The sequence below is a fragment of the Polyodon spathula genome, chromosome 14, assembly GCF_017654505.1.
Source record: "Polyodon spathula isolate WHYD16114869_AA chromosome 14, ASM1765450v1, whole genome shotgun sequence".
NCBI lineage: Eukaryota > Metazoa > Chordata > Actinopteri > Acipenseriformes > Polyodontidae > Polyodon > Polyodon spathula.
The window spans coordinates 27,196,911-27,221,103 of NC_054547.1; the positions used below are offsets into that span (position 1 = coordinate 27,196,911).

The window sequence follows — 24,193 nt, forward strand, 5'->3', positions numbered from 1 at the left end:
TTCAATTTCTGTGTGTAGATGGGATATTTCATTCGATGCATTCAGTGCCAAACTGGCATGTTGTGTGAGCTCACACAGGGTAGTGCCGCGGGCGCAACTCGTAAAAGACGTCATTATTATAGCCGATCACATGATAATGTTGAAAAATGTAGGTACTAAAACGAAGTGTATTTCATAAAAAATATTTTCTAACCCTAAAGCAAAGGTTCGTGGGGTATTAATGTCACGTGGTAGGGTTGTTGAGGGTCAATGAAGCACTAAGTAAATTACAAGTAGCACACGCAGCATTACCTTGTGGGAGCTGCCCTGTGGAAGCCTTCATCCTGCAGCGATATACTCTTCCCTGTTGTACGTGCAGGGAGGAAATGACGTTTTTGTCGTAAGTCTCCTTTGCAGTAAAAGGACTGCACGGAGTGTGAGAAGGTAGTCTTGCTGTTGGAAGTTGAGCGGTTCATATTGGCTTGGTGGGGATTGAAAGCCAAAGAAGACGACTTAGGTAATAAACAAAACTACATTCGGGTTGCCTAGATTGGATTTTGGATTTTTTTTTTTTTTCTAGAAAAAAGAGCATTTTCATTTACAGTACTGCATCACCATGCTGGTTGCATCTGTGTCTTAATAGTTGTAAAATAGGACATGCAGCAGCGTTATAATCGGCATGGTGGGATGTATTTAATTCGGTGCATGCAGTAATTATGAGCACGTATGAGTTGACAAGCCCACTTAGTTTATTTTTTTGTGTGTTTAGGAAATTCACTGTGGTGTGTATTTATCTGTATGCTGTACAAAATACCGTCATCGCATACAATTTTGGTGCACCATACAAAGGTAGCTACGGTACTGCAGTCAATGTAGAAATAAGAAATACGGAGTTTGAACACCAAGGAAAATAGGCTTAACTAAAATAATAATACAATAACGTGATACGTTATTTCGTTATTGTAGTTAAATTAGCTGTATCTTAATAATCAACATGTGCTTTTTATTCATTAAAGCCGTAACAAAACGCCGGTTACTTAGGCACATGGCTGCTGCTAGATTTGGCCTGTGAGCAGGAAGTACATCGCATGGGGAGGCGCTGTCATTGACCTTGACAATAAAACTACAGGCGGCAGTTTGCAGACTGCACAATCTGATCTTCAAGCTGTATGTTTTGTTCTTTAAAACATGTACAGTGATACCGTTTGTGTATTTTTCAGAACAGATAGAAAGTAGTTTTGTAAAGGACGTTTGCTATGGTTGTATACTGTTATTTAACACGTGTTCCTTTGCCCTTGATTTCTGACATCCTTGACCTTATGATATGGCCGCCTCATGTAATGATTAAGTTGTTTCAGCGCAGCAGTTCTTCATGATCTTGACATTATTACTTTTGCAAAAATCTTCGGTGCAGTTAGGGAACATGGTGTACTTTTTGTTTATTATTATTTTAAATATAACGCATCAAACAATTAGACAATATTAATTTCAATTAGTACGTGCATCTTTAATGATATTGTAAAAATATGTTTCATGTAGCACCTGTGCATTATGTTGGTAGCACATTTAATTAGCTGTTATTTAGGCTTATTTTTTATTGAAGATAGGGTTTTTACTAGTAGACTGCGTCATTTAGATGTTTGAAAAACGATACTGGGCCAAGCCCTTGAACAGTGACAAGTCCTTGTCTATAAATGTACCCTACCTTAAGGGAACACATATTTACAGTGTAATAAGTAAACTTATTGTAAGTTTAATTGGATTACTGATTTATTTAAATAATTGTGCTTTAATTGAGCTAAAAATAAAATACCTGAATTGGTTCTAGAGGCATCTAATGTGACTCTCACATGATTTGTAACAATCTTGGGAGAAAGATCTAGAGCTTTGTGGTGAGGATCAAAACTCTGCCTGTAGTGAAGCATAAAATAATATTTAATTTTAAAGCAAAACATCTTCTAAATGATTAAGTGTTTTTTTTTTTTTTTTTTTGAATGGTAGTAACATATTTTTCCGAATAGGTAAGGCAGGAGAATACATGTGATTCTGGTGGCAAGTTGACAGTGGTGTAAAAATGCAGTGGGTAATGTGTGTATATATAACATTGGTTTATTTATAATTATAGTTGCATTTGTTTTCCAAAATATCTGGCTCCTTGAGGAACATGTAATTGCATATTTTTTTCATATAATTTTACAAATAACTAAAATCCTTTTCTCGGCAGCCTCTTTGCCCCTGTCCTCAACCCCCATTCAGGCACACTGCCAGATTCAGTAGATCAGTGTGTGCACCTGTTTCTGTCATTGTGTCTTTAACAGTACTGCAAATGTCCTTTCCAATGTGAACTGGACCACTTGACTGAAATCATATGTAAGAAGAGTCCATTCATATGATAAAAAGATTCTGGAAATTTCCTATTATGTATTATATAGCTCTGATTGATTAAACTCTGCATGGACATGGCAGGTGTTTGTTTTTTTTGTTGTCTTTTTTTTTTTTTTTCCCCCTATAGCACAGCAACCTTCAAACTGCATAGTCAAAGGGGCAGCCTGTAAGGTGAACAAAAAATAATTATGTTTTGTTAAACAAATATTGTATCTGTTGAGCTGCCCCAGATACATTTACAATATCTAATTAAGTTACATGGGAGTCTGGGAGTAGCTGAAACTGAAGCAATATTACAAATGACAAACATATGAGGAAGTACCAATGTAATGACCCTTTGACTGTGTAGTGATGCTTTATTTGCATGAGTATAACCCATTGGGGGGAAAAATACCCTTTTGTGTGTTGAGCAGTTGCTAGATTTTTATTTGGTCTGAAATGCGCACTGTCATATTGTGTTAAGATGGAATCAGTGTATCGTGCCAATGCAAGGCAGGTGTGGTCTGATCTACAAAGGCCGTTGCATCATTGATAGTGGCACTTCTGTTAAGAAAGAATGTATGATGCAGTGCTACAATATGGCTTCCTTCTATCTGAAACAGACATGTGGTCTGTCGAGTTTCAACGCAGACATCAGGCCTGCCATTCATTTTATTGAACAGGCATTATTATCTAAAGATAACTTGGCTCTTTGAATCCAGTTTTTGTCTTTCTTTTCAGTAGCTTGTTAGTGCAGTGTCCAGATGCACAGTGCTGTGCCATGTGGTCACAAATTTGCTGCCAGGGCCTTTATTCTCCTTAAAGGAACAGAAGCCTGTCTTTTGTGTGTACACCACATTTATTCTATACTTGTTCAGTATTCATCGTTATAGGAATGAAGTTTAATATAAATGTAGTTCAGTTTATTCTGCTTTCAGCTGGACTTGCAAATTACCTTTCATCTTGTTATGTGTTTAGAACAGGTTTGGGTGAGACAGTAAGGTGTCAGGTTATTTCCTTGTTTGAAATTTTTATGTAAATAACTTCCTGTTAAACTGCCACACACTTTTTTTTTTCTGCTGAAATTTACCAGTAGTATGATCTTCCTGGTGATAAAGCAGCAGTTCTAATAGTTCTTTGTAATCATTTCTCTCTCTTGCCAAAATCAGGCTTCCTCTTCAGTGCAGAGTTACATCTTACAGTAGTTGTATGAATGGGCTCAAGTAAAGTAAATTATAAAATATATTGATAGTGTCCTAGTTTTAATACTTGGCAGGTGGACTCTTTGGGCGTGTCATCTAGCTGCTCACAAATGTCTTTACTTTTTTTAAATTGTACAATCCTGTTTTATCAATGGTTTTGTCATTACTTAAGAATTCTGATGCTGCTACAAGAGTTGCAGAACATTATGACCTGTGTTCCTACCTGCTACCAATCTGACCTACGGATTTAATGCAACCCTGCTTGTGACTTGGTCTAATAGAAGCTGTAGCTGGAGAGGTCGTTCATACAGGTTGATCTTGTTATGCTAAAAACCTTTTATTTTTATTTTAGGTTGTGAATTACATAAAATAGAAGCTCACTATTGAACTAAATTATAGACAAAATGTTTACTTCGAGTCAGGTTGCTTTGTGTAGTTTATTTTTTTGTGTGCAAAAGGAGTCCAGCAGTTGTTCGCATGGAGGTTTAGCAAGCAAACCAAACTCTGTTATTTTGCTAAATGGATCTAGACCGCCTGTTTAGGTGGACTCGGTATGGTGTTTCACACTTAACATCAAACGTACCGTACTGAGTGCGGTTCAAAGTCTAAATGGACCCATGTGAATACAGCTGTAATATTACTGCTGTTTTTTTTTTTTTTTTTTTTGTGTGTGTGTGTGTGTCTGTGTTTTCTTTTTTTTAATTTACTCAAACTATAGCATCTTTCTTTTCTTTTAGACCCTGTAATTTTGTTATCTTCCCAGAAGTTTTATAATGGATACAGCACGATCAACCATATCCAATTTGGTAAGTTCTTTTAATATGTTATTTTATGTACAGTAAATGCACACTGTGTCATGTAAATAAGCCTTGGTGAAGAATAATAATTTTATTGTCATTGTTGTGAGTTGGGTGTTTCTGAGTATCGGTCTTGCTAATATCAAGAAATATTGTGTATCGGCTGTGTTTTGCTATTATGGTACCAATTTGTATACTTTTTCTGATAATAGGTCTTTCCAGAACTTATGTAGGGTTGCCACGATATCAAAATTACATTTTTTGATTATTGAATCATTTTATTTCTGTTATTTTATAGAAATTTACAGTATTTAAATTAGTTCAACTTTTTGTATTACAAATGGCAATAAAAAGTTATTTTAATTAATATAACGCATGTTTATTTTGGTAAGGCTGAAGATAATTTACTATAAATTTAAAGTTACCAGATAGAAGAATTCACTGTTTTGAAGCATTTTAAATCAAGTAATTATTTATTTAGAAACTTACGAACCTACTGTTTAATATTTCCTGATGTGGATTATGACTAGATCATTTCCCTTTATCGCGATTATCAAATTGTAAAATTGTCATTGTATTCTACAGTATTTAAAAATTTAATACGAGAAGTAGAATCGCAGCAATACAATATTGTAAATGTTTTAGTAAACGATAATTGCAGTAACCCTACTTTTATGTTATAGGCTTATGTAAATAGACCAGTGTAATAGCTTGTCTGTTTGTTGATATTAGAAGGAGTATACGGTAATGGCATCTGTCTTTGGGAATACAGGTAGGTTCTGAGACATCTTGAAAAGCCTTTTTGAGAGAGACTTTTAAATGTAGAAGTGTCAAAACTTGGTAGGATGTTAAAAACAAAAAGAAAAATTACAAGTATGTTATTTAAATAGTTGGAGTAACACGTGGGGACGTGTACGCTATATTTTTCGGAACCCTGCTACTTACTATTTCATGCTTTTTTTTTTTTTTTTTTTTTTTTTTTTTTTTTTTCCATTTTTTTTTATTGGCTCACAACATTGTGTTCTTTTGTCTTTTCTCGTTCTAGTTCCGCGGGGAACCAAGCACATATACCCGCTTCAGCCTAGCCGAGCATATGGAAGGTGACAATAGCCAAGTGGAGATGAAACTGTCAAATTCTGAGATGGACGATGAGGTTGGAAACTCTATGGGAGATCACAGGGACCCTCGCATTATGAAGCCAAAGCACAGCCCCAAAAACATCTGCTTTGTGATTGTTTGTACTCTGCTCATTTTCTTAATAGGTAACTGGGTTAGCCAATCAATTAAATAATTGTAAAATATTAATTTAAATCAATATTTATTTTATATGGGTACTGTACTTTCACCATACTATAGGAGTAGGATTTAACCCAAGGTTTTCTTTCTCTTTGGCCATTGCACAATGTCTTTCAACTTTAGGGGTTCATTCCTCTGAACAGTATGTGTTGTTCCACAGCACTATAAAAATAAAAGTTGTACTAGGCTTACTAAAGTTATGGTGAAAAGTGTATAGTACATTTATAATTTTCAATAAAATGGTAGCCCTATGCATACTGTGGGCAGACATCTACAATGCAGTGACCCTGCATTTGAAAGTCACCACAAAATTCAGTTTGATTCATGATTTGGCACCACAGATGCACTGAAAAACCCAGAAATGGAATTTGGTACAAAATTAATAAATAAGGAGAGAGTCTTTTCTTTAAAAATACATTTTAAAAAATGATGGCAATACATCTTAATGACACATTTTTTTCATTTTCTTCTTTCATGCCAGGCTTTCTTATTGGTTATTTGTCGTATCGCGGGCGAATGCCAACAAAAGAGCAGAGCTGTTCCAATGCGGACAGCGTTCCTTGTGGCACCGCTGAGGAACTAAGTGAGGATGATAGTGATACTACTGTGGAAGCCACTCCTTTCCTGGAGTGGAAACAGCTGAAAGAACTACTCAGAGAGAAGTTTTTACTGTCAAGTTTTGAATCCCGCATCAAGTGAGTTGCTGTAATTCCATTGTTATCTTTAACCCGGTCCATTTATTCAGCGCTTGTCAGGCGCGTCAGTCCAATTTATTTTCACATGCGCTGTTTATTTTACACACGCTGTTTTAAATTTATTTTTCAGAGTAACAGGTTTTAAAAGGCACTGAACCGCAAAAAGACACTCAATACTGCATCTCCAGCCAAGCCCCATCCCTTGTATTTTTCACATACCTCTTTATAGAAGTGCATATTGATAAATCCTCTCCTGGTCACTCGTTTTAGCACCAAACTCCTCAATAATGCGATCCAAGTCATTATTTTGTAACTATAACCTCTCAAAAAAGCTCTGCAAATATCTGATATTCTTTGAGGGCTGGATGCGGAAGCCGCAATCTCCTTTGTTTGTGTCCGTCTTATCTCTGGCGCAGCTGCTAGCTCTATTGCTCAGATACGCCCCTTTTTTTCCGGCTTCATTCGGCTCCTGTCGGTCTCACTCGGCCATTGAAAGGTTGTCTCATTTTTTTCCGGATAAAAAATGACTAGAGACCTGTGCTTTACGTCTTTTTGATGATGTCGGACAGGAAAGGGAAATTGTAATGTTTGACCTGGTCAGACATTTGTATAGACTACTACTTCTGCTATTTTATCAATTTACTTGTAGTTTTAGAACTGACAAGTGGCACTTCATTAACAGCTTAACCCAGAATGTGCACTGCACATTATTTTGCTTCTCTTTTATTGCTTTCTTTGCATTTAAGTACTGTAACATTTTCTTGTTGTCTCGTGTTTTGGTTTGAAAAAGAAAGCAATGCATTTTGTTAGCATTCTGTTCTGATTTATTTCTCTCTCATTCAAGGGACTTTTCTGTAAACCGTGAGGCTGGTTCTGAAGGTGATCAAACTCTTGCTTTGACTGTGTATAACGAATTCAAAAGCTTTGGGCTGCATAGTGTCTGGAATGATGAACACTATGTGAAGCTTCAGTCCCTTGGCAGGTCAGTATGAATGGTGTTTTCAGTTACTTTGCATATACAAGGTATAATTCCAGTGGTGAAGCTAATATTACTGTACATATATATATTATATATATATATATATATATATATATATATAAAATAAAAAATCAGGGGTGAGGTATACTTAAGAACGCTTTCAAAAAAGCAAATAATCACATGAACTATGCCTTTTACTGATGTGCATATGTTAAATACATCGTTGCATGTTCACCAAGTTCATTTTGTTTGTTTTGACATGATAAAACCCTACAGTGACATAACTATTTATTTTTTCATTTTTTCAGTACTCCAAACAGAGTAACACTTTTGGGTTCCGGAACAACTGAAGTTTTTGAAAGTCAAAAGGGTTACCTGGCTTACAGTGCTGCAGGCCAAGCTACGGTAAACACACATAGTTATTAAGTGCTTGTCTTGACAACTGTACAATGTTTTTGAGTATTTAAAAAAACCTTAAGTAAAAAAACTAAAACAAAAACACAAACAAAAAACTGTTTGTTTTTTTTCGTCTTGAAATTGTTTTGAGAATGTTTGTACATTCACAACTTGCAAATATAAGCTGCTATACATGCATTTGCTTTCTGTAGGAATGTTTTTAAAGTCCAACATGGCTAGTTTATTAGCCTATTGCTTGATTCCATTAAGTTGTGAACAAAAATATCAGTTGACAAATTCGCACTCTAACTACCCCTGGCTTTATGAATCTTGGCTGCTTCATCACAATTATTCCCACTGCCTCAGAAAAAAAAGTTATGCCATGATGTTTTGCCCCTACACACATTAAATCAGTAACTTCACCCTTCTTTTGTTTGATGCATTTCCACCCCTCTGCCTCTCCCATTTCCACCCTTGTAGATACCCCTTGAACCAACATATTATTTTACCTCTTCTAGTTGGCCCCTCACACAAGTGAGTTTAAGGCAAATTATTATATAACATGACTAAGAAATTCATTGTATTTCAGATTTCTACTTTGTTCCATATTTGTTTGTAACTTGATTGACCCAAGTTGCTTGACCACTGTCTTTATTTTACCTTTAATACATTCTATGCTGAAATGTCAATTAATGTTTATTTATCCCTTTTGCAGGGTAAATTGGTTTATGCTAATTATGGAAGGGAAGAAGATTTTAAAAACTTAGCATCTATGAATATTGGTGTGAATGGCAGTGTTGTCATTGTTCGGGGTGGAAAAATATGCTTTGCCGCTAAGGTGAGTTTACTTGTAATATGTGCAATTCATGTAATAACTGATGTACTGTAAAATGTGGTCGATGTACACATCATGTTGGTGTTCATGAAATTGTGTTACTACCAAAAGGATTTTGTAGATGACTGTTCTATGATTTCTTAGTTAAGTTCCATGAGTGGTGTTGTCCAGTAAAAAGTAAAATTCTCTGCAAAGTTTAAACCTCTCCTAATTTCAGTGATACTGACAACACCCATTTGAGCTAAAAGTAAAGATGCATTTCCCCTAACATTATGCTCTTGGGGGAGGGGGAGAAAGCATTTTTCACAAATGTAGTTGGTATTGGGACTTGAACTGACCCATAACTGTTATTTATTCCTATCTTAGGTTGCCAATGCCCAGAAAGTGAAAGCAGCTGCAGTTTTGATCTACCTAGACCCTGCTGACTATGACAACATGCCTGAGAATACAGAAGTGTTTGGTCATGTGAGTGCATGTTCATTATAGAGAAATATATAGGTCAGAATATGTTATCATATATCTCAACTAATGAGACATATTATTGTGTGAAGTAATATTTTCTGACCTGTTTGATATTTTATATATTCTATGTTTCTTAAACTGTACAAAAGTTAATAACATTTACAAACAAATTGTCACCGTTACTCTTGCTACAAGCAAAGTACAACGGAGAAGAAAATAATTCAAAATAAAAACATTGTTCAGTCTAACCCAATTTTTAAGATGAAATTTAACCCTTTGTGATCCTATGTCAGACCAGGTCCGACATTACAATTTTCCCCTTCCAATTTGACGTCTTTTTGATCAAAAAGATGTCAAGCACAGGTCTCTAGTTGTTTTTTCTCTGGAAAAAGCTGAGAACCATTCAATGTCAGAGTGAGACCGATACGAGCAATACACGTAACCCCTGCACCACAGAGATAACACGGACACAAACAAAGAAGATGGCTGCTTTCGCATTCAGCGCTCAAAGAATATCACAGACTTTTGCAGAGCTTTTTGAGATGTTATAGTAATAAAATATTGATTGCATTATTGAGGAGTTTGTTGATAAAATGAGTGATTAGGAGAGGATTTATCAGTATGCATGACTGAAGAGGTATGTGAAAAATACAGCGAACAAGGGGTGGGGCTTTTGAAATTGAAACGGCGCATGTAAAATAAACAGTGTGTGTGAAAATAAACTGGACCTGACGCGCCTGACCAGCGCTGAATAAATGGACAGCTAATGGTTAAAAGGCATTTGCCCAAGTCTTATTCAGGTATCATCTGGTGTTGCCTTGTTTCTCCCACTGAACGCAACGAAGGCAATGAGGTTTACATCAAACCCTTGTTTTTAAAAGAGCAAGAAAATGAAATTGCATTTCCTTAGTCTTATGTTATTGGACTGAACCTTGTTCTCATCTTTATTTAGAATGTATTATTTTTTCTTGCTATACTCTGCCTTCTGTAGCGAGAGTGTTGGTGAGCAAACGATCAAGGAGCTCTTTAATTTCTTTGACAGGTTCATTTGGGCACTGGTGACCCATATACCCCAGGATTTCCTTCATTTAACCACACTCAGTTCCCTCCTGCACGATCCTCAGGGCTTCCCAGTATCCCAGCTCAGACCATCACAACAAATTCAGCTCGTCGGCTGATGAGGTAATGCTGCATTTCTTCACATTTTCTTTGTAGTGTTTAAAGTGGTACTGTGCCCCTTTTCTACAAAACTCCACCTCCTATAAATAGAGATGTGCCAACAGTATTATCTTTAAAAAATTTGAAGTAGGTATTAATTATTTGGAACGTAAAATAATGTGGTCCCTCAGTGTCCTTTTGTTTACACAGTTATTGAGTATTGGTCAGTAACAATCTGACAGTGTTTTGATCAAACAAACTAAAACGCATTTATATTTTATAAGTGATTTATTTCTTCCCTTTTGTCACTTCCTTCTTTTATCACTTCCTTCCTCCATATCCTTAGAAATGCAGCATATTTGTAGTGAATTGTCTTGGGCAAGGTGTTCTCTCTGATTTAACAATAGAACCGCTGGGATTTCAAACTACCTAGAACCACCACATGGGTCACTTTGACCCTGTGGCAAAGTGGTTGATAGTGTGCAGGTGATCAAGTTTTTTTTTTTTTTTTTTATGATATTTTTATGTCCAGTGCCTGACGGCAAAACAAACAGTAAACAATAAGTAATACAACAGCGTGTATTACTTAATTTGTAATCTTCCGGTTTGCCCTGAAATAATAATCCTGTTTTTATTCTACACCCACACAAAACACATGCACCACTATGTTAGTGCGTGAATTGGTGCTAGTAGTACAAATACTGTTATTTGTGATACAAGTGCAGTGCTGTTCCAGGTTTGTGCTGTCCCCTGGCGACAGCTGTGGAACGTGTTCGCTGTCTAGTGATAGCAAGCAACAGATATAACAAACGCTCACAATATGGATACACAAAACACAGGTCCTTCTGGGTCACTTTTCATAAACCAAAACAAAGAAACAGATAACTTTGCTTTGACCCCTATTTATACCGTATGCACAATTTATAAAACCCAAATCATTGTAATACTACATAAAAAGAAAATATAACACTACTTCCGGTATGGAGGCGCGTACGCGCCTGCCAGCTGACTGTGTTTGCACCTAGGAGCTGTGCTGTAAACACAGACCCAGTCCCTTTGAACACTATTGTGTAAAATGGTACATACAAACCTGTAAAACCAAAATGTGTTTTTTTTTTTTTCTAAAAGTAATATAAAAAGTATATATAACATACGTTTCATGTTGGGCACAAGTTATCCTACCTGTTATTTCAGTTTGCTGTATGCATCTGAGTGCAGCTTGCCGTATTCCAATCAAAATGACTACTTTCAAGAGTAAATATTTTCTTCTGATATGTTCCCAGTTGCATTTGTGGAACAAAATGAAGGATTATTGTCTCCCAGGTACATTGAAAAATAAGCAACTGGGCTTTCACTGAGTTGGCATCTTGACAAATCCACAATCATAGCAGTCGCTGTCTCGTCAGTCTACAAACAAAGCCTTGAAATAAAAAAAAAAAAAAAAAAAAAAACGCTTGTGCTAGCAGGAGGACGGGCGTGTCTTGTTTGCCGCAGTTACAAAAAAATATAATCTTGCATTGTATTAAAAAAAAAAAAGACATGTATTGTAATGCATGGGTCACACTGACCCACGTGGTGGTTCTAGGTAGAACTGTTTATATCGTTATTTTTGTGATTCTGGCTATCAAATGCCGTCGGGATATTTAATGTATTTAGGAAAAGTCAAAAACAGATATACACAGCAGAAGAATAATTAACGTTTTAAATGCAAAATAGGTAAAACTGACCCACATGGCGGTTCTGGTGTTAAACTCGACAAAGAAATACATATCCTAGTTTCCACAGCAGTAGCTTGAGTTAGGTTGAAGGTCACTTACAACTGCATCGACACTTACAACTGCATCAATTTGTAAGGCTGAGGTGATTTTTTTTCGTTTGATAGTCAAACCTGTGCATCATATTTTGTGTAAAGGGTTTAAGCAAAGAAAAGCTTTTATCTTTTATTCAGTTTGGAATCTGCCATTATTTTTTGCTTTAAACACAGAGCTTCTCTGATTCCCTCGGGTCTCACTCGCTGCCCCGCCCCCTGTGAGTGTTTACCGTTGGGGTTGGATCTGTGCAGGAGTGAAGAGCGTTATGCTAGAATTCCAAACACTCTTTGGAAAAACTCCGGGCTACAATGGAATAATGTAAAATTCATTATTTGAAAAAAATGTTGCACGACTCTCACAATACTAGAGATCTCAATAAGATGATGCAAAACAAATATTTAACTAGGTGTATTGCGGCTCTCTTCATTAACATATTTTAGTGCATACAACAAAATGTATACTTTATGCAAATTGTGGTATGTTTGCGCTGCGACTGGCCAGTCTTCATACGTCGACTCCTCAGTCCGGAAGTTAATTGCCACTGATTAGTATTCACTTGTAAAGCTGGGGGGTGGGGGGCGACCTTTCATATGGGTGTGTCTTGTTTTATTAAATACCTGCCAACAAATACTTGTATTTTCAGAGTAATTCCCTTTCAAGTATCTGCATCCCCATTCTAAACACTATGTTGCCTGTTATTTTACTTTCACTTGTCACAGAAGTAGGTACATGATTGAATCATGTTAAGGCCCTCCCTGACATTACCCTAGTATAAAATATTTTCTTTTATTGTTCTACTAAGCACTCAGTTTCCAGCCAAATTGTTTGGCAGAGTATTATCTACCGGCAATGTTTGTTTATTATGCTTATTTTTTAACCAAGCCTGCAGGGACAAAAGAATATTGGCTTGCTGCACTACCTGTCTCTTTATCACTTGTCATTTTTAATAACTGAAAAGAGAGATGCTGTTATCAACCTGGTTCTTGCTCCTTCAATCTTCTGTTTTTGTTTTATGGCTACTTTATTTTTTTTTTATTTTCTTTCTCAACAGTAAAATGACAGGGCAGTCTGCCCCTTCAGAATGGAAAGGGACATTATCTGTAGCCTACAATTTGGGAAATGATGATAATGTCCAGGTGAAAGTGGAGGTGAACAATGTAGTTGCTGAGAAGATGATCCACAATGTGTTTGGAGTGATTAAGGGACTTGCTGATCCAGGTAAAAAGCATTTTATAAAGCTGTCGGTTGTTTCAAGTAGCAACATGTTACCTCGGGAGTAATTACACCTGGTCAGCACCTTTGACCAGTGTTTACTACTGCTGTCTGCGTGTAAAACTTCCCTGGTAAAAAGACAGTGCTGTTTGATCGTTCCATGTATACCGTGAATTTATACAAAATGAGTTTAGCTCTTTGCCAGGTCCGACATCATCAAAAATGCATCATTCACAGGTCGCTATCGGTTTTTCACTGAAAAACCAGGAAAAGCTGGAAACAAAACCTGGAGGTGGTTCTGAGCAATACGCATAGTACCGCCACCACAGACATAAATCAAGACTGCTGCTCCCGCATCCAGCACTCAAAGAAAATCAAGGACATTTGCCAAGCTTTTAGAGATGTTATAGGAATAAAATAATTACCTGGGGATCATTATTGAGGATTTTGGTGAATAATCAAGTGATCAACAGATGGATTTATCAGTATGTACGACTTCAAAGAGATGTGTGATAAATGCAGCGAACAAGGGGTGGGGCAGGGCTGGAAATGCAGTGCTGTGTCGTTGTTATGCTGTACCTTTTTAAACCTGTTTTACTGTGAATACAATTACTTTAAACATGTGCGGTTTAAATTGAATAATGTTTTTTATATTAAATAAGTTGGACCTGACGAGTCTGACACGTGCAGAATAAATGGACTGCAGAGGGTTAAAAGTTTTTATAGGCCTAGATTCACTAGCATTTCTTAAAGCAATACATTTGGTAATTGGGAAACCTACTGTGACCATGGTGCAGTTATGTGTGGCCAATGAAATTTTTTGTTTTTTTTCCTGCCCAAAAATGGGCTACAGACTGCAAAGCATACAGACTACTGCCCTGCCTGCCATTTGGGATAGTCATGTGTCCTTTTGCTGTAATCGTATTGGAAGTTGCCTTCCAAGGTCACCCACTTGTGTGTGCCAGGATCTGTTTTGACTAGCTATTGGCAACCTGCAACAGTTTATTGCAAAGTTTCCTTGTGTCCTTTTATTATGAACTAGAAAAATGTTGAAACCACATTCAGAACTTAAGTGTTTCTCAGCTGTTTCTCAGTGTTTCCTCATTATTAGGTGGCCTTTATATCATGGAAGCAGTTATAAGATTCTAATTTTCCTGATTTTTAATGGCATTCCATTATCAATTGCATTGTATTATTATTTCTGTTCACCCTCATGAGAGAGTCTCTTTACTATGGTTTCTAATAACACCATTAAAAAGGGGAAGCACTGTAAGTATATGGCTCAAGCGCTTGTTACTGGGTATGTCTATTGTGCAGATTCTGAATTGAAGGAAATGACTAGGCTTTTTTATTTTATTTTAATGGAGACTTGGGCACAATATTACTATTGGCAGAGTTAAAACCCTACTTTAAACTTTAATACAAGCATTTTTTTTTTCTAGACCAGTATGTTGTGATTGGAGCTCAGCGTGATTCTTGGGGTCCAGGTGTTGCCAAATCAGCTGTGGGAACTTCTTTGCTGTTGGAGATGGCTAAAGCACTTTCAGCCTTGGTCGTAAAAGGTCTGTAGAAACTAGCTCTTGGGTTTAGTCTTATCTTGCCTTTTGATGTGTTTTGTTGTTGTGAAGAAGGTAACCATGAACAATTTTGCAGATGGATACAAACCCAGAAGAAGCATTATTTTTGCCAGCTGGAGTGGTGGCGATTTTGGAAGTGTTGGAGCAACTGAATGGTTGGAGGTGAACATGCCTAGATCATTTATCAGTCTTGGTTTTTAAAAACCAATCCACTTTTTTTAATGTCTTCATAATGGATCTTTCCTGCAAGTCCAGTTACAAGCTGTGCAGTAACTCTTATTTGTTATTCATTTAGAGAAAAAATGTCAATTTTTACTTTCAAAAACACTGTTCAAATATGTACGTTCTATAGGGGCATTCCTGGTCTCATGGTACTGGCTAAAGATTCTGTGATCTTAACTATTAGGTTAAGTTATTTTTTTTATATATTCTTCATATAGATCAGTAACTTCATGTGTAAAATTTTTTTTTTTTTTTTTTGGTTGGTTTTTTTTAGGGTTACCTGTCTGTGTTGCACCTGAAAGCTTTCGCTTACATAAACCTTGATGCTGCAGTGCTGGGTAAGTTTAGACTAATAAAATTAGAAAGATCATTTTAAAATTAGTTTAGGGATAGACGGTTTGCAACTGAAATATCAAATGATTGTATAAGGAAGTATATTTATGTATTACATTGACTACATTGTTACATTTTTTTTTAATATGGTGTATTCATTCTTTTTTAGGATCTAAACATTTTAAAGCGTCTGCCAGTCCTATGCTGTACACACTTCTTGGAAACACCCTAAAAGAGGTATATCATTTCATGCCAATACTTCGTTTTCTTAAATGATCTTTAATGGTTTCTTAACCTGGGCAGCGCATAGTAGGGATGGGACCATATACAATTTGCATGGTATGATAACCGTAAAAAAAAAAAATAAATAAATACTGTGGTAACCTTAATATCACTGTATACAGTATGCCATGCAAATTATCAAGTACAGGCTCAAAAGAAGAAAGACTAATGTAAATCATTTAAATTACCATAATTCACAAAAATAAAACCAACAAAACAAACTTCCTTTTATGGAATGATTTAAACATTTGGTATTTAGTATTTTACTATGCCACGTAACTTGGTACGTTTCCTTTTTAATAAAGATGAATAATAATAATAATAATAATAATAATAATAAAATAAAAACTAAAGCTGTGCACTCAGTGTTATACTACAACAGTATTAAGATCTATTTGCTCAATGACATGGTGCTGTACATTTTAATATATAAAATTAAATAAATACTTTGTTTAGCTGATGGCAAATAGGGAAATGATCTTAAATCAAACATGTACCACAGGTATTATTTAAGAGCTGAGTTGTATTTTTTCAACCAAATAAATAAAATATGTATAGCAAAAAAAAACTATTTTAATACTAAAAGGTGTTATTGGATTTACATTTACAACATTGCACAAGTAAGCTTCCAATGATTATTACACATGTGGAGTTTGTAAAAAAATAAAATAAATAAATTTCTTCACTTACCTAAGAAAATTTGAATACTGTTACAACTAATATAAAGAAAACTACGTTGATAATAAGTAGGCTGTCCTGCTGCAGTTGTGGGTCTGTGCTAGTTTTATTTGAGACATTGGTCATGTTCTTACAGCGCAGATTTCTGCACCATGCTGCACAGAATCTCTGAGATGCACTGTAGACATCACTCAACACCCACAGAAATCTGTGCAGATTCTGCATAGCCCAGTGCAGCTTTGAAATGTTACTGCGGGAGGCTGGCTGTGGCTGTAAACCAAAGGGACGATGCAAACATCACGAGTGACCTGCTAATCGTAATGCAAATAACCACTAAAACTACTGCTGCCACCTTGTTAGTGGAGTGAATGACACTATCATTATACAATATATAAGCCGTGAACAGCCTTGTCAACGGTATGTTCAATAAATAAATAATTTAAACAAAGATAATGTACTAAATCCATGATAATTTATGTATCATTTTACAATAATGTTAATCTATTACATTAAACTGACTGATAATCCAGACAAATATAAATATAGCCCATTGAAAATGAGTGCTATGCTGCAAGGTTTGGAGAAGGCGTTTCTCTAAAAGCTGCGTGTGACGTCAGAAAGACAGCAGCTGGCGCAGCAAGCTCTGGGTAACAGAAAGCAGCAATTGAAACATGTATTCTGTGTTGTTCAAAACCATTATCTAAATACAGTATCAGTTCACAAAAAGATCTCCCTCGACACTTTGTTAAGGCTGCAAGTACCATCGCTTGATTTAGAAGAAGCGTGTTTGCAGTTGAAAAATGTGTTAACCATTGTATAACCGAATTACGATAATTGTGCTGTAGAATAAAAGCAATGGTATTAATACCATAATGTACCTAAGCCATGGTAAACCGAAAAACCGGTATACCGACCCATCTCAAGTGCAGAGACTAGTTGTATTTTTTATTTAATTCATACAAGTATTCGAGTAGTCTTTAATTTGCAAAACGGTCAAAACCAATTATATGTACCAAAGCAGAACCATATCAATGGCAATAGGTTGTGAAGGCCTTCATTTATCCCAGTGGAAATAACTCAAAAGGATACCATACAGTACTATAAGAAACAAGTGTGTACAAATCTGTACTTTACTAATGCCTTGTTTACCTGTTGGAGCTAACATACAAGCAAGCAAAAACTGTCACATTTAACTTGATTAAACACGTTGGATATAATTAATTTAAAAAAGGAGGTGCTGTACAATGAGAATGTTACTCATTGTTTTTGTCTTCTTGCATTCCACAACAGAAAAACATAAAACAGAAGAAAATCATTTAACATTTCCATTGGAAGTTGGACCATTGTTGGAAAGCATGAGGCTCTTTGAGCGTCTTGCATCTGTATCGCAGACAGAGGCAGAACCCCAATTCTAACCTGCTTCCCAAATCTGAAGCGTGCAACACTAGGTAGAGGTCACTCTTTGGCAGCCTGGGTTGCATTTGCATCCTAATCCTGCTGTCGAGAACTGTAGAATTTTAGTTATGGGGTCAAAAGCTGCTGGTTTGTTTTTTATTTTTTTTATTTTTTTATACTTCGAAATCCAATATAGGTGGCGCTCTCTTTTCCACATGTCATGGCAAGGTGGTAAATCCTGTTCAAGGCCAAACACGTGATACAGAATTCATAGTTCTATGTTATTTCTTGCACATTGTCAGTCTAACAATCTATACTGTTAAAGGTAATTTCTGATTAAGTAGGGCATGAGAAAATAACTGCAGATACCTTGCACATTTCAGCCTGCTTCCATTTTCAATGATGTCTCGCAAGATTTATATAGACTATAGAGACTTCCTTTGCATTGGCAAGGGAAGTCGTATGCATCTTTGGCGCAATAAGTTGTAGGCTAAACACTGTTTTCATGGAAGATGGCCAGAGTGTTAAAGAACAAGAAAGACAGCTCTTAATTTAAAAAAATAAATAAATAAACAATCATTTTGTTGGCAGAACAAATAATAAAAACCATTTGACTTTTACACACAGAATGCAAGTTTTATTCTTGCACGCAGTCTTTTTTTATACTTTTTATTATGCATCTTATTTATGCAGCCTTTTATCTTCTTTTTTCTTTCATTATTTTTTGCTTTTTGTGCCTTAATGGAAGTTTGCTGTCTGTTTAGGTCAGCTCTCCACTGGACAGCAATAAGACATTGTACCAAAACATTGGTAGCCAAAGCTGGGAGAAGCAAACGTAAGATATTTAAAGTTTTTATTTTGGTTAACAAATGGGATTTTTTGTTATTATTTATTGTATGTATGAGGTGCTGTATGAGACAGGGATATAGTAAAGGCAGCCTGTGGGGTTTTGCATATATACAGAGAACCACTTGGCTAATTGTGCTCCTGGTTTATTTAGATGGTAGATGCAGAGGAAACTTTCATGTCTGGCCATATGAAATACTTTTGGAACACAACCATTTTCTTTTTTACATTATTTATTTTAGAGAAGAGAGTGTTCAATTGTGATGAAACTTCTGTATGAAAGTTCATGATAGTATTAGAGTGTATGGGCTATGTGGAGGCATCTGTCTCCTAAATCAGATATGTGTATGACTAATATCCTAAATTGAAATGCATCAGATTTTACATCCTTTAAGATAAATAGGTTTTGAGATAGACAAATGAGCCAACAAATAATGTAAAGTTATTTTTGGTTTATTCTTTTTAAAAAAAAAAAAAAAAAGAAAAGAAAATCTGTGTAATGTTAAACCAGATAAATGTTGTTTTCATAGAATTGTCCCAATGGCCATGGATGATGCGTCATATGCCTTCCAAGCATTTTCTGGAATCCCATCTGTTTCATTCAGCTTTACGGTACATTTTGAAATGATTCTCCTAATTTAAAAAATCCCACCATTTGTTTCTCCAAGTAGTTTTCATAAAACTTACAAGAGTATTCAATATTTTCAGAATGATAGAGATTATCCATACTTTGGAACAATGGAAGACAATTTGAACAATCTGAACACTCGCACAGGAAACAGAGTAGACATCATAGCCAGAGCTGCTGCAAATGTGGCTGGGCAGATGGTGCTAAGGCTGACCCACGATCATGAGCTCTCCCTGGACTTCGACAGATATAACGGGGAGCTGTACTCGTTTGTCTTTAAAATCAATCGATTTGCTAAACAGTTGAAGGTAAGAAATGAACAGTAGCAAAGATGTATTTATGTATTTCAATTGTATTGGAGAACAATTTTATGTGTGTTTTTTTTTTAATACATTCAATACTGTTTTAGTATAATTTATTATTGTCATTAATGCCTTAAATGATCTTGTTGGCTTGAACTCTTGGTATGCCCATAGCTCAGTTTTGCATATATTGGAGCATAAACATTTTACGGAAAAATCCACTACAAGCAACTATCTTGTGTATGGTCTTCAAATGCATACCAAAAGTTTTCATGAGCTTCCATGATAAATTTAAATATTTCATAATAATCCATCCAGATCTGGAGTTATTGTTCCCTAAAGACCATTGTCAACTGTTTGAAATGTCTATATTTGTAAATTCAAGCTTTTATGGTTTTGTTTAATGGGTCTGTTCTCACTTTGCTTTTCCAGAAAGCAGGCTTGACTGTAAAGTGGCTTTTCTCTGCTCGAGGTGACTTTGACCGAGCTACAGAAACACTGAAAAACAACATTCTCAACAGCGACCTGAACAATCCAAGAATTTGTCGAGCCATAAACGAGCGGATCATGAGGGTACTTTCTGTTCCAACAACACCCACCCCCAAATTCTGAACAAAAAACACAAAAAAAATCCCAAATGTCCAAATGTTAGTTATTTAAGTAGTGTTAATGAGGTAGTATGTTTAGTTAAGTAGACGTGTTTGCTTATTTTAAGTAACAAATTCTATCCTTGGCATTATTGTGTATTTATAAGTTTTGATGTGACTGTGCTGTTTCTTCGTTTGATTAATTTGTAACGCCACTCCAAGTTCAGTTCTTTATAACTTTAGTCCTTTAATTTTGAACTAGTGTTTTTTTTTTTTTTTTCATGAGGACCGCTACTGTAACTAAGGGCAGTGGCAGCATGCATTACTGGTGTGCTGTGAAACCCCTTCTGTGCACCTTGTATATAACATACAAAAACTAGAATTTGCAAAAGGGTGCGAGTTATATTCTGAAAACTGATGCTGGAAATTAATTAATTTGTACATTAATTTAATCATTTTTTTTTCTTTTGAATAGGTGGAGTACCATTTCCTGTCTCCCTATGTCTCTCCAAAGGATACTCCCTTCCGCCACATTTTCTATGGTTCTGGTCCCCACACTTTAATGTCTCTACTTGAAAACCTTAACCGCATGAACAGTAACACCTCGGATGTCGACATTGTTGTCTTACAAAATCAGCTTGCCTTGGCCACCTGGACCATACAGGGGGCTGCCAATGCTCTGTCAGGCGATATCTGGGACATAGACAACGAATTTTAAATGCTTCAATTGGTATCCAGTGTTTTCTCTAAAGGCAAGCCAGGATTGAACCCACATTTAAAAAAAATAAAATAAAATCTGCTTGACATTTTACAAACAAGCAAAACAATTTTTTTTTAAATTTAGCCTACAGACAGTAAAACATGCTTATCGTTTATGACATAAAGTGGATTTTTTTTTTTTTTGTCCGATTTTTAATAAGCTAAAGCTTCATCTCCCTTTGGAGAAAATGTCCAATTACTGTCACAAAGCAACACGTACAAGAGGTACTTAATCCAACTGGGCCTTTGAGAGTACACTGGGACCTAGATATAGCAAACATTCAGTGCTCTGTGTGTGTTTCTTTTTGTTTTGTTTTGTTTGTCGCCACCCCCCCCCCCCCCCCCCGCCCCTTTATGGTTTTGTATTGTTTGAACTATACACTGAAGAGTTTTCAAAGATTTTAGCCAGAACTAGATAGAGGAATAATCGGTAGCTAAGGTACATAATCTAAACTTGCTTGTGAATTGTTCAATTAAATTTGCATTTAAGATCTAGAATATGCAGGTCAGTGTTGTAATGTCCTTGGTGCATTTTATATTGTATGAACGATCAATGCCTCATTGGCCACCGAAACATTTGCACGTCTTGTTTTTGTTTTGTTTTTTAAACGTTAAATGTGTCATTGATATTCATGTAGCTGAGCAGTGCACTCAGTTGGCTTTGTTTTTGCCAATGGGAGCACTGCAAAGGTTTGCCTTTGTTTCTTGAAAGCCTCTATCTACATGTTTCGTGAATAGCTAAAACATGCCAGGTGGCAGCTATCTGGTAATAAGATTGAAATGTAAGAAAAGTGTAAAATACACCTACCAAGGCAATATGTGTTTATGGTACTTTGTTACAGAATCCCCGTTGATGTTTGAGTAATCCTTTTGCTTTTTCCAGACAAACTGACATTTTGTTTAAGGCTAATATCTTTGTATGAAAAGTGAAAAGCAATTTCTGTTCAAATTTACTGATACAGAATATGAGCTTTTATTTCCTGTCAGCCAATGTCGTTTGACTAGAAATGAGAGGGGGAAAAAAAAAAAAAAAAAAAAATCAGGAAAAACATGTCTTCACCATTTGGCACTGAGCTATTTATTTGTGTTATTTATTTATCAGTGACAGGGTTCACTATAAATAGTATTTTTTTAAAACTATTTCTTTCTTATATAAGATAATTATCGGAAGCAGTGTCTTCCATAATTATGACAGTTATACTGTCGGTTTAATAAAAGCAGCATCTGCTACGGAAACACACTTGTTACCAAAATTAGTTGACCAGAAACTGCAGTTGTATGAAACATTTATAAGTAACCACATTTAATTGAGTCTAGGTTTGTCTATGACTTAAATGTAAACTTACATCTTCATTTTTTAAACTGATTTGCACTACAAAATCTCCCTCATTTTGCTAGTCTTTGAACGGCATACAAAGTTAAGCAAGTATGCATTTTTTAATTGGGGGTGGGTTAGGTCTTCATATACACTTTGAAGATGATACTTGATTATACATCGTGTTGCTGGTTCCGCCTTTTAATACCTTGAACACAAAACAAGACAGTTTTTAAAAGAGCTTGCGGTTTCTGGTCAAGCAATTTTGGTGCATTTATATTTCTAAACCTAAAAACATTATCGGGAGCAGTGTCTTCCATAATGTAAAAAAACGAAGGTAGTTTTTTCTACCACTGTGTATATATCGGGGGCAGTGACCTTCATATTTCACACTGAAGGTGTATGTAATTATCGGGAACAGTGTTTCCCATAATTTTTGTATATTGTTTGCATTTACAAACTATTGCAAGGCTTGAAGTTGTTTGTCTCATCAACATTAACCTAAATGGGTTAGATTTTCCTCTATTTCTTTAGGACTAATTCCAATAAAGTCAAGTTTTTTTTCTTTCTAGATTTGTATGGCTTACCTGTGCCTTGTAGACTCGTATTCTACAAACCATTGTCAAGAATCCTTGAAGCGCAACTTTTGCTTCACTGTACTGCGACTCCTTTTTAAGTAACCCTATTCATCTACTCATATTCATGTGATGTTTTGAATGCATGTTGGACAGTTTTAATCTTCCTTTAGACGTAGGCTTAACTGTGGTAATTGAATATCTTGATTGAGGTTTAAAGTATGCGGATGCATAAATACGTACAATTTTTTTTTTCTTAATGAAAAATTTGTTAAATGATATGGTATTTAATCACCTGTATCTTGACAAAGAATTATAATGTCTGTCACAAGTCGAAAGAAACAGTTTCTGTTTGCAAATCTGATCGAAAACTGGGTTTGTATTGGAGAGCGGGGAAGGGAAAAACAAATGATAAATCTGCACGACTTGCATTTAGTAATTTCTTACAAAAGGTTCTGTTGACTTGTAATGTTTTTACAACGGAAATGGATAGACTACTGTTGCAAACATGAACTGTAATATCTGTTCTGTAATTGTTTTGCTTCTTGGATTAAGCTTATGTTCTTTGAAATTGTCCAACGGTTTTGCTCTTGGAGTGTTTGATCTATTTTATGACAAGCTGCTTATTATATCTATAGGTTCTGCTATTGCTTCAGTTAAATTTATCCGTTAGATAAGTGTTTAAATTAAAAGTTATGATGGGAAATTGTTTTTTTTTTTTTTTCTCTTTATAACGTGGTGGTTGGGATTGTGAAAAGATGGGCAAGGCTTTTTGTTGTCTGCAATAAATGCAATATATAACAATCAACTGTGTGTGTGTGTGTGTGTGTGTGTTATTCTATTCAGGGTTGGGATTTAGTAATTAAAAGCCATGGTGAGACGATGGGAATGTATAGTTAACATGGTAAGCTGCAGGCATAGTGATTGCATTTACTAAATCCAACTGTGGTGCAGGTTAAGAGGGTACAAGAGTGGCCCATGCTAGCTTCATTAGTGAGGTAATGCAAGCAAAATAAATTATATAGGGTCTGCAACAGTTCTTAAAGTGGTTTAAAGCTGGGGCTTTAGAGCATTAGGTACTGCTTTCGAGCCCAGTCTACCTGCTTAACCTCTCCAGTGTCTGCATAGGAAACCAGGAAATTCCATTTACACACTATGGGTATAACGCCATATATACTATGAAACTGAATAGTGAAATGGCACCTATTTTATGCAGCCTACCCCCCCCCCCCCCATTTAAACTTGTAAAACTACATATATTCAAGGACTTATTTTCACTGTAATTTAAGTGTTTAGAGATGCTATACAGTGGCTCCCCCCCCCCCCTGGACTTTTCCACATTGTGTTACACCATGGAATTAAAATGGATTTAGTTAGGAGTTTTTGCCACTGATCGACACAAAAAAGTCCATAATGTCGAAGTGAAAAATAAAATCTACAAATTGTTCTAAATTAATTAAATACAAAATAGAAAACAATTAATTGCATAAGTATTCACCCCCTTGAGT

General features: G+C 35.7%; 1 protein-coding gene across 2 annotated transcripts; it reads left to right on the top strand.

Moving 5' to 3' along the window:
• Positions 1–399: 399 nt before the first annotated feature.
• LOC121326661 (transferrin receptor protein 1-like) lies at positions 400–23,493 on the top strand. 2 transcript variants are annotated; one of them, XM_041270009.1, is made up of 20 exons: positions 408–496; positions 3,718–3,856; positions 4,283–4,351; positions 5,388–5,604; positions 6,120–6,333; positions 7,178–7,315; positions 7,621–7,717; positions 8,424–8,546; positions 8,910–9,008; positions 10,048–10,187; positions 13,026–13,192; positions 14,629–14,748; positions 14,840–14,925; positions 15,260–15,323; positions 15,488–15,555; positions 18,438–18,508; positions 19,050–19,131; positions 19,228–19,455; positions 19,882–20,022; positions 20,512–23,493. In XM_041270009.1, the coding sequence occupies exons 3-20, from the start codon at positions 4,319–4,321 to the stop codon at positions 20,752–20,754; spliced, it is 2,331 nt and encodes a 776-aa protein (XP_041125943.1). In that variant the 5' UTR covers positions 408–496; positions 3,718–3,856; positions 4,283–4,318; the 3' UTR covers positions 20,755–23,493. The 2 variants fall into 2 exon arrangements, with proteins under 2 accessions (XP_041125942.1, XP_041125943.1); XM_041270008.1 differs by lacking the exon at positions 3,718–3,856 and having other exon boundaries at positions 400–496.
• The last annotated feature ends 700 nt before the right edge of the window (positions 23,494–24,193 follow it).

What these genes read in the sequence shown, in the direction of transcription:
- LOC121326661 (XM_041270008.1), top strand. Translation starts at nt 4,319, where the DNA reads ATGGATACAGCACGATCAACCATATCCAATTTG. An exon ending in AAGCTTCAGTCCCTTGGCAG is followed by an intron (nt 7,316 to 7,620) that starts GTCAGTATGAAT and finishes TCATTTTTTCAG; the next exon opens with TACTCCAAACAGAGTAACAC. An exon ending in GTGCTGCAGGCCAAGCTACG is followed by an intron (nt 7,718 to 8,423) that starts GTAAACACACAT and finishes TCCCTTTTGCAG; the next exon opens with GGTAAATTGGTTTATGCTAA.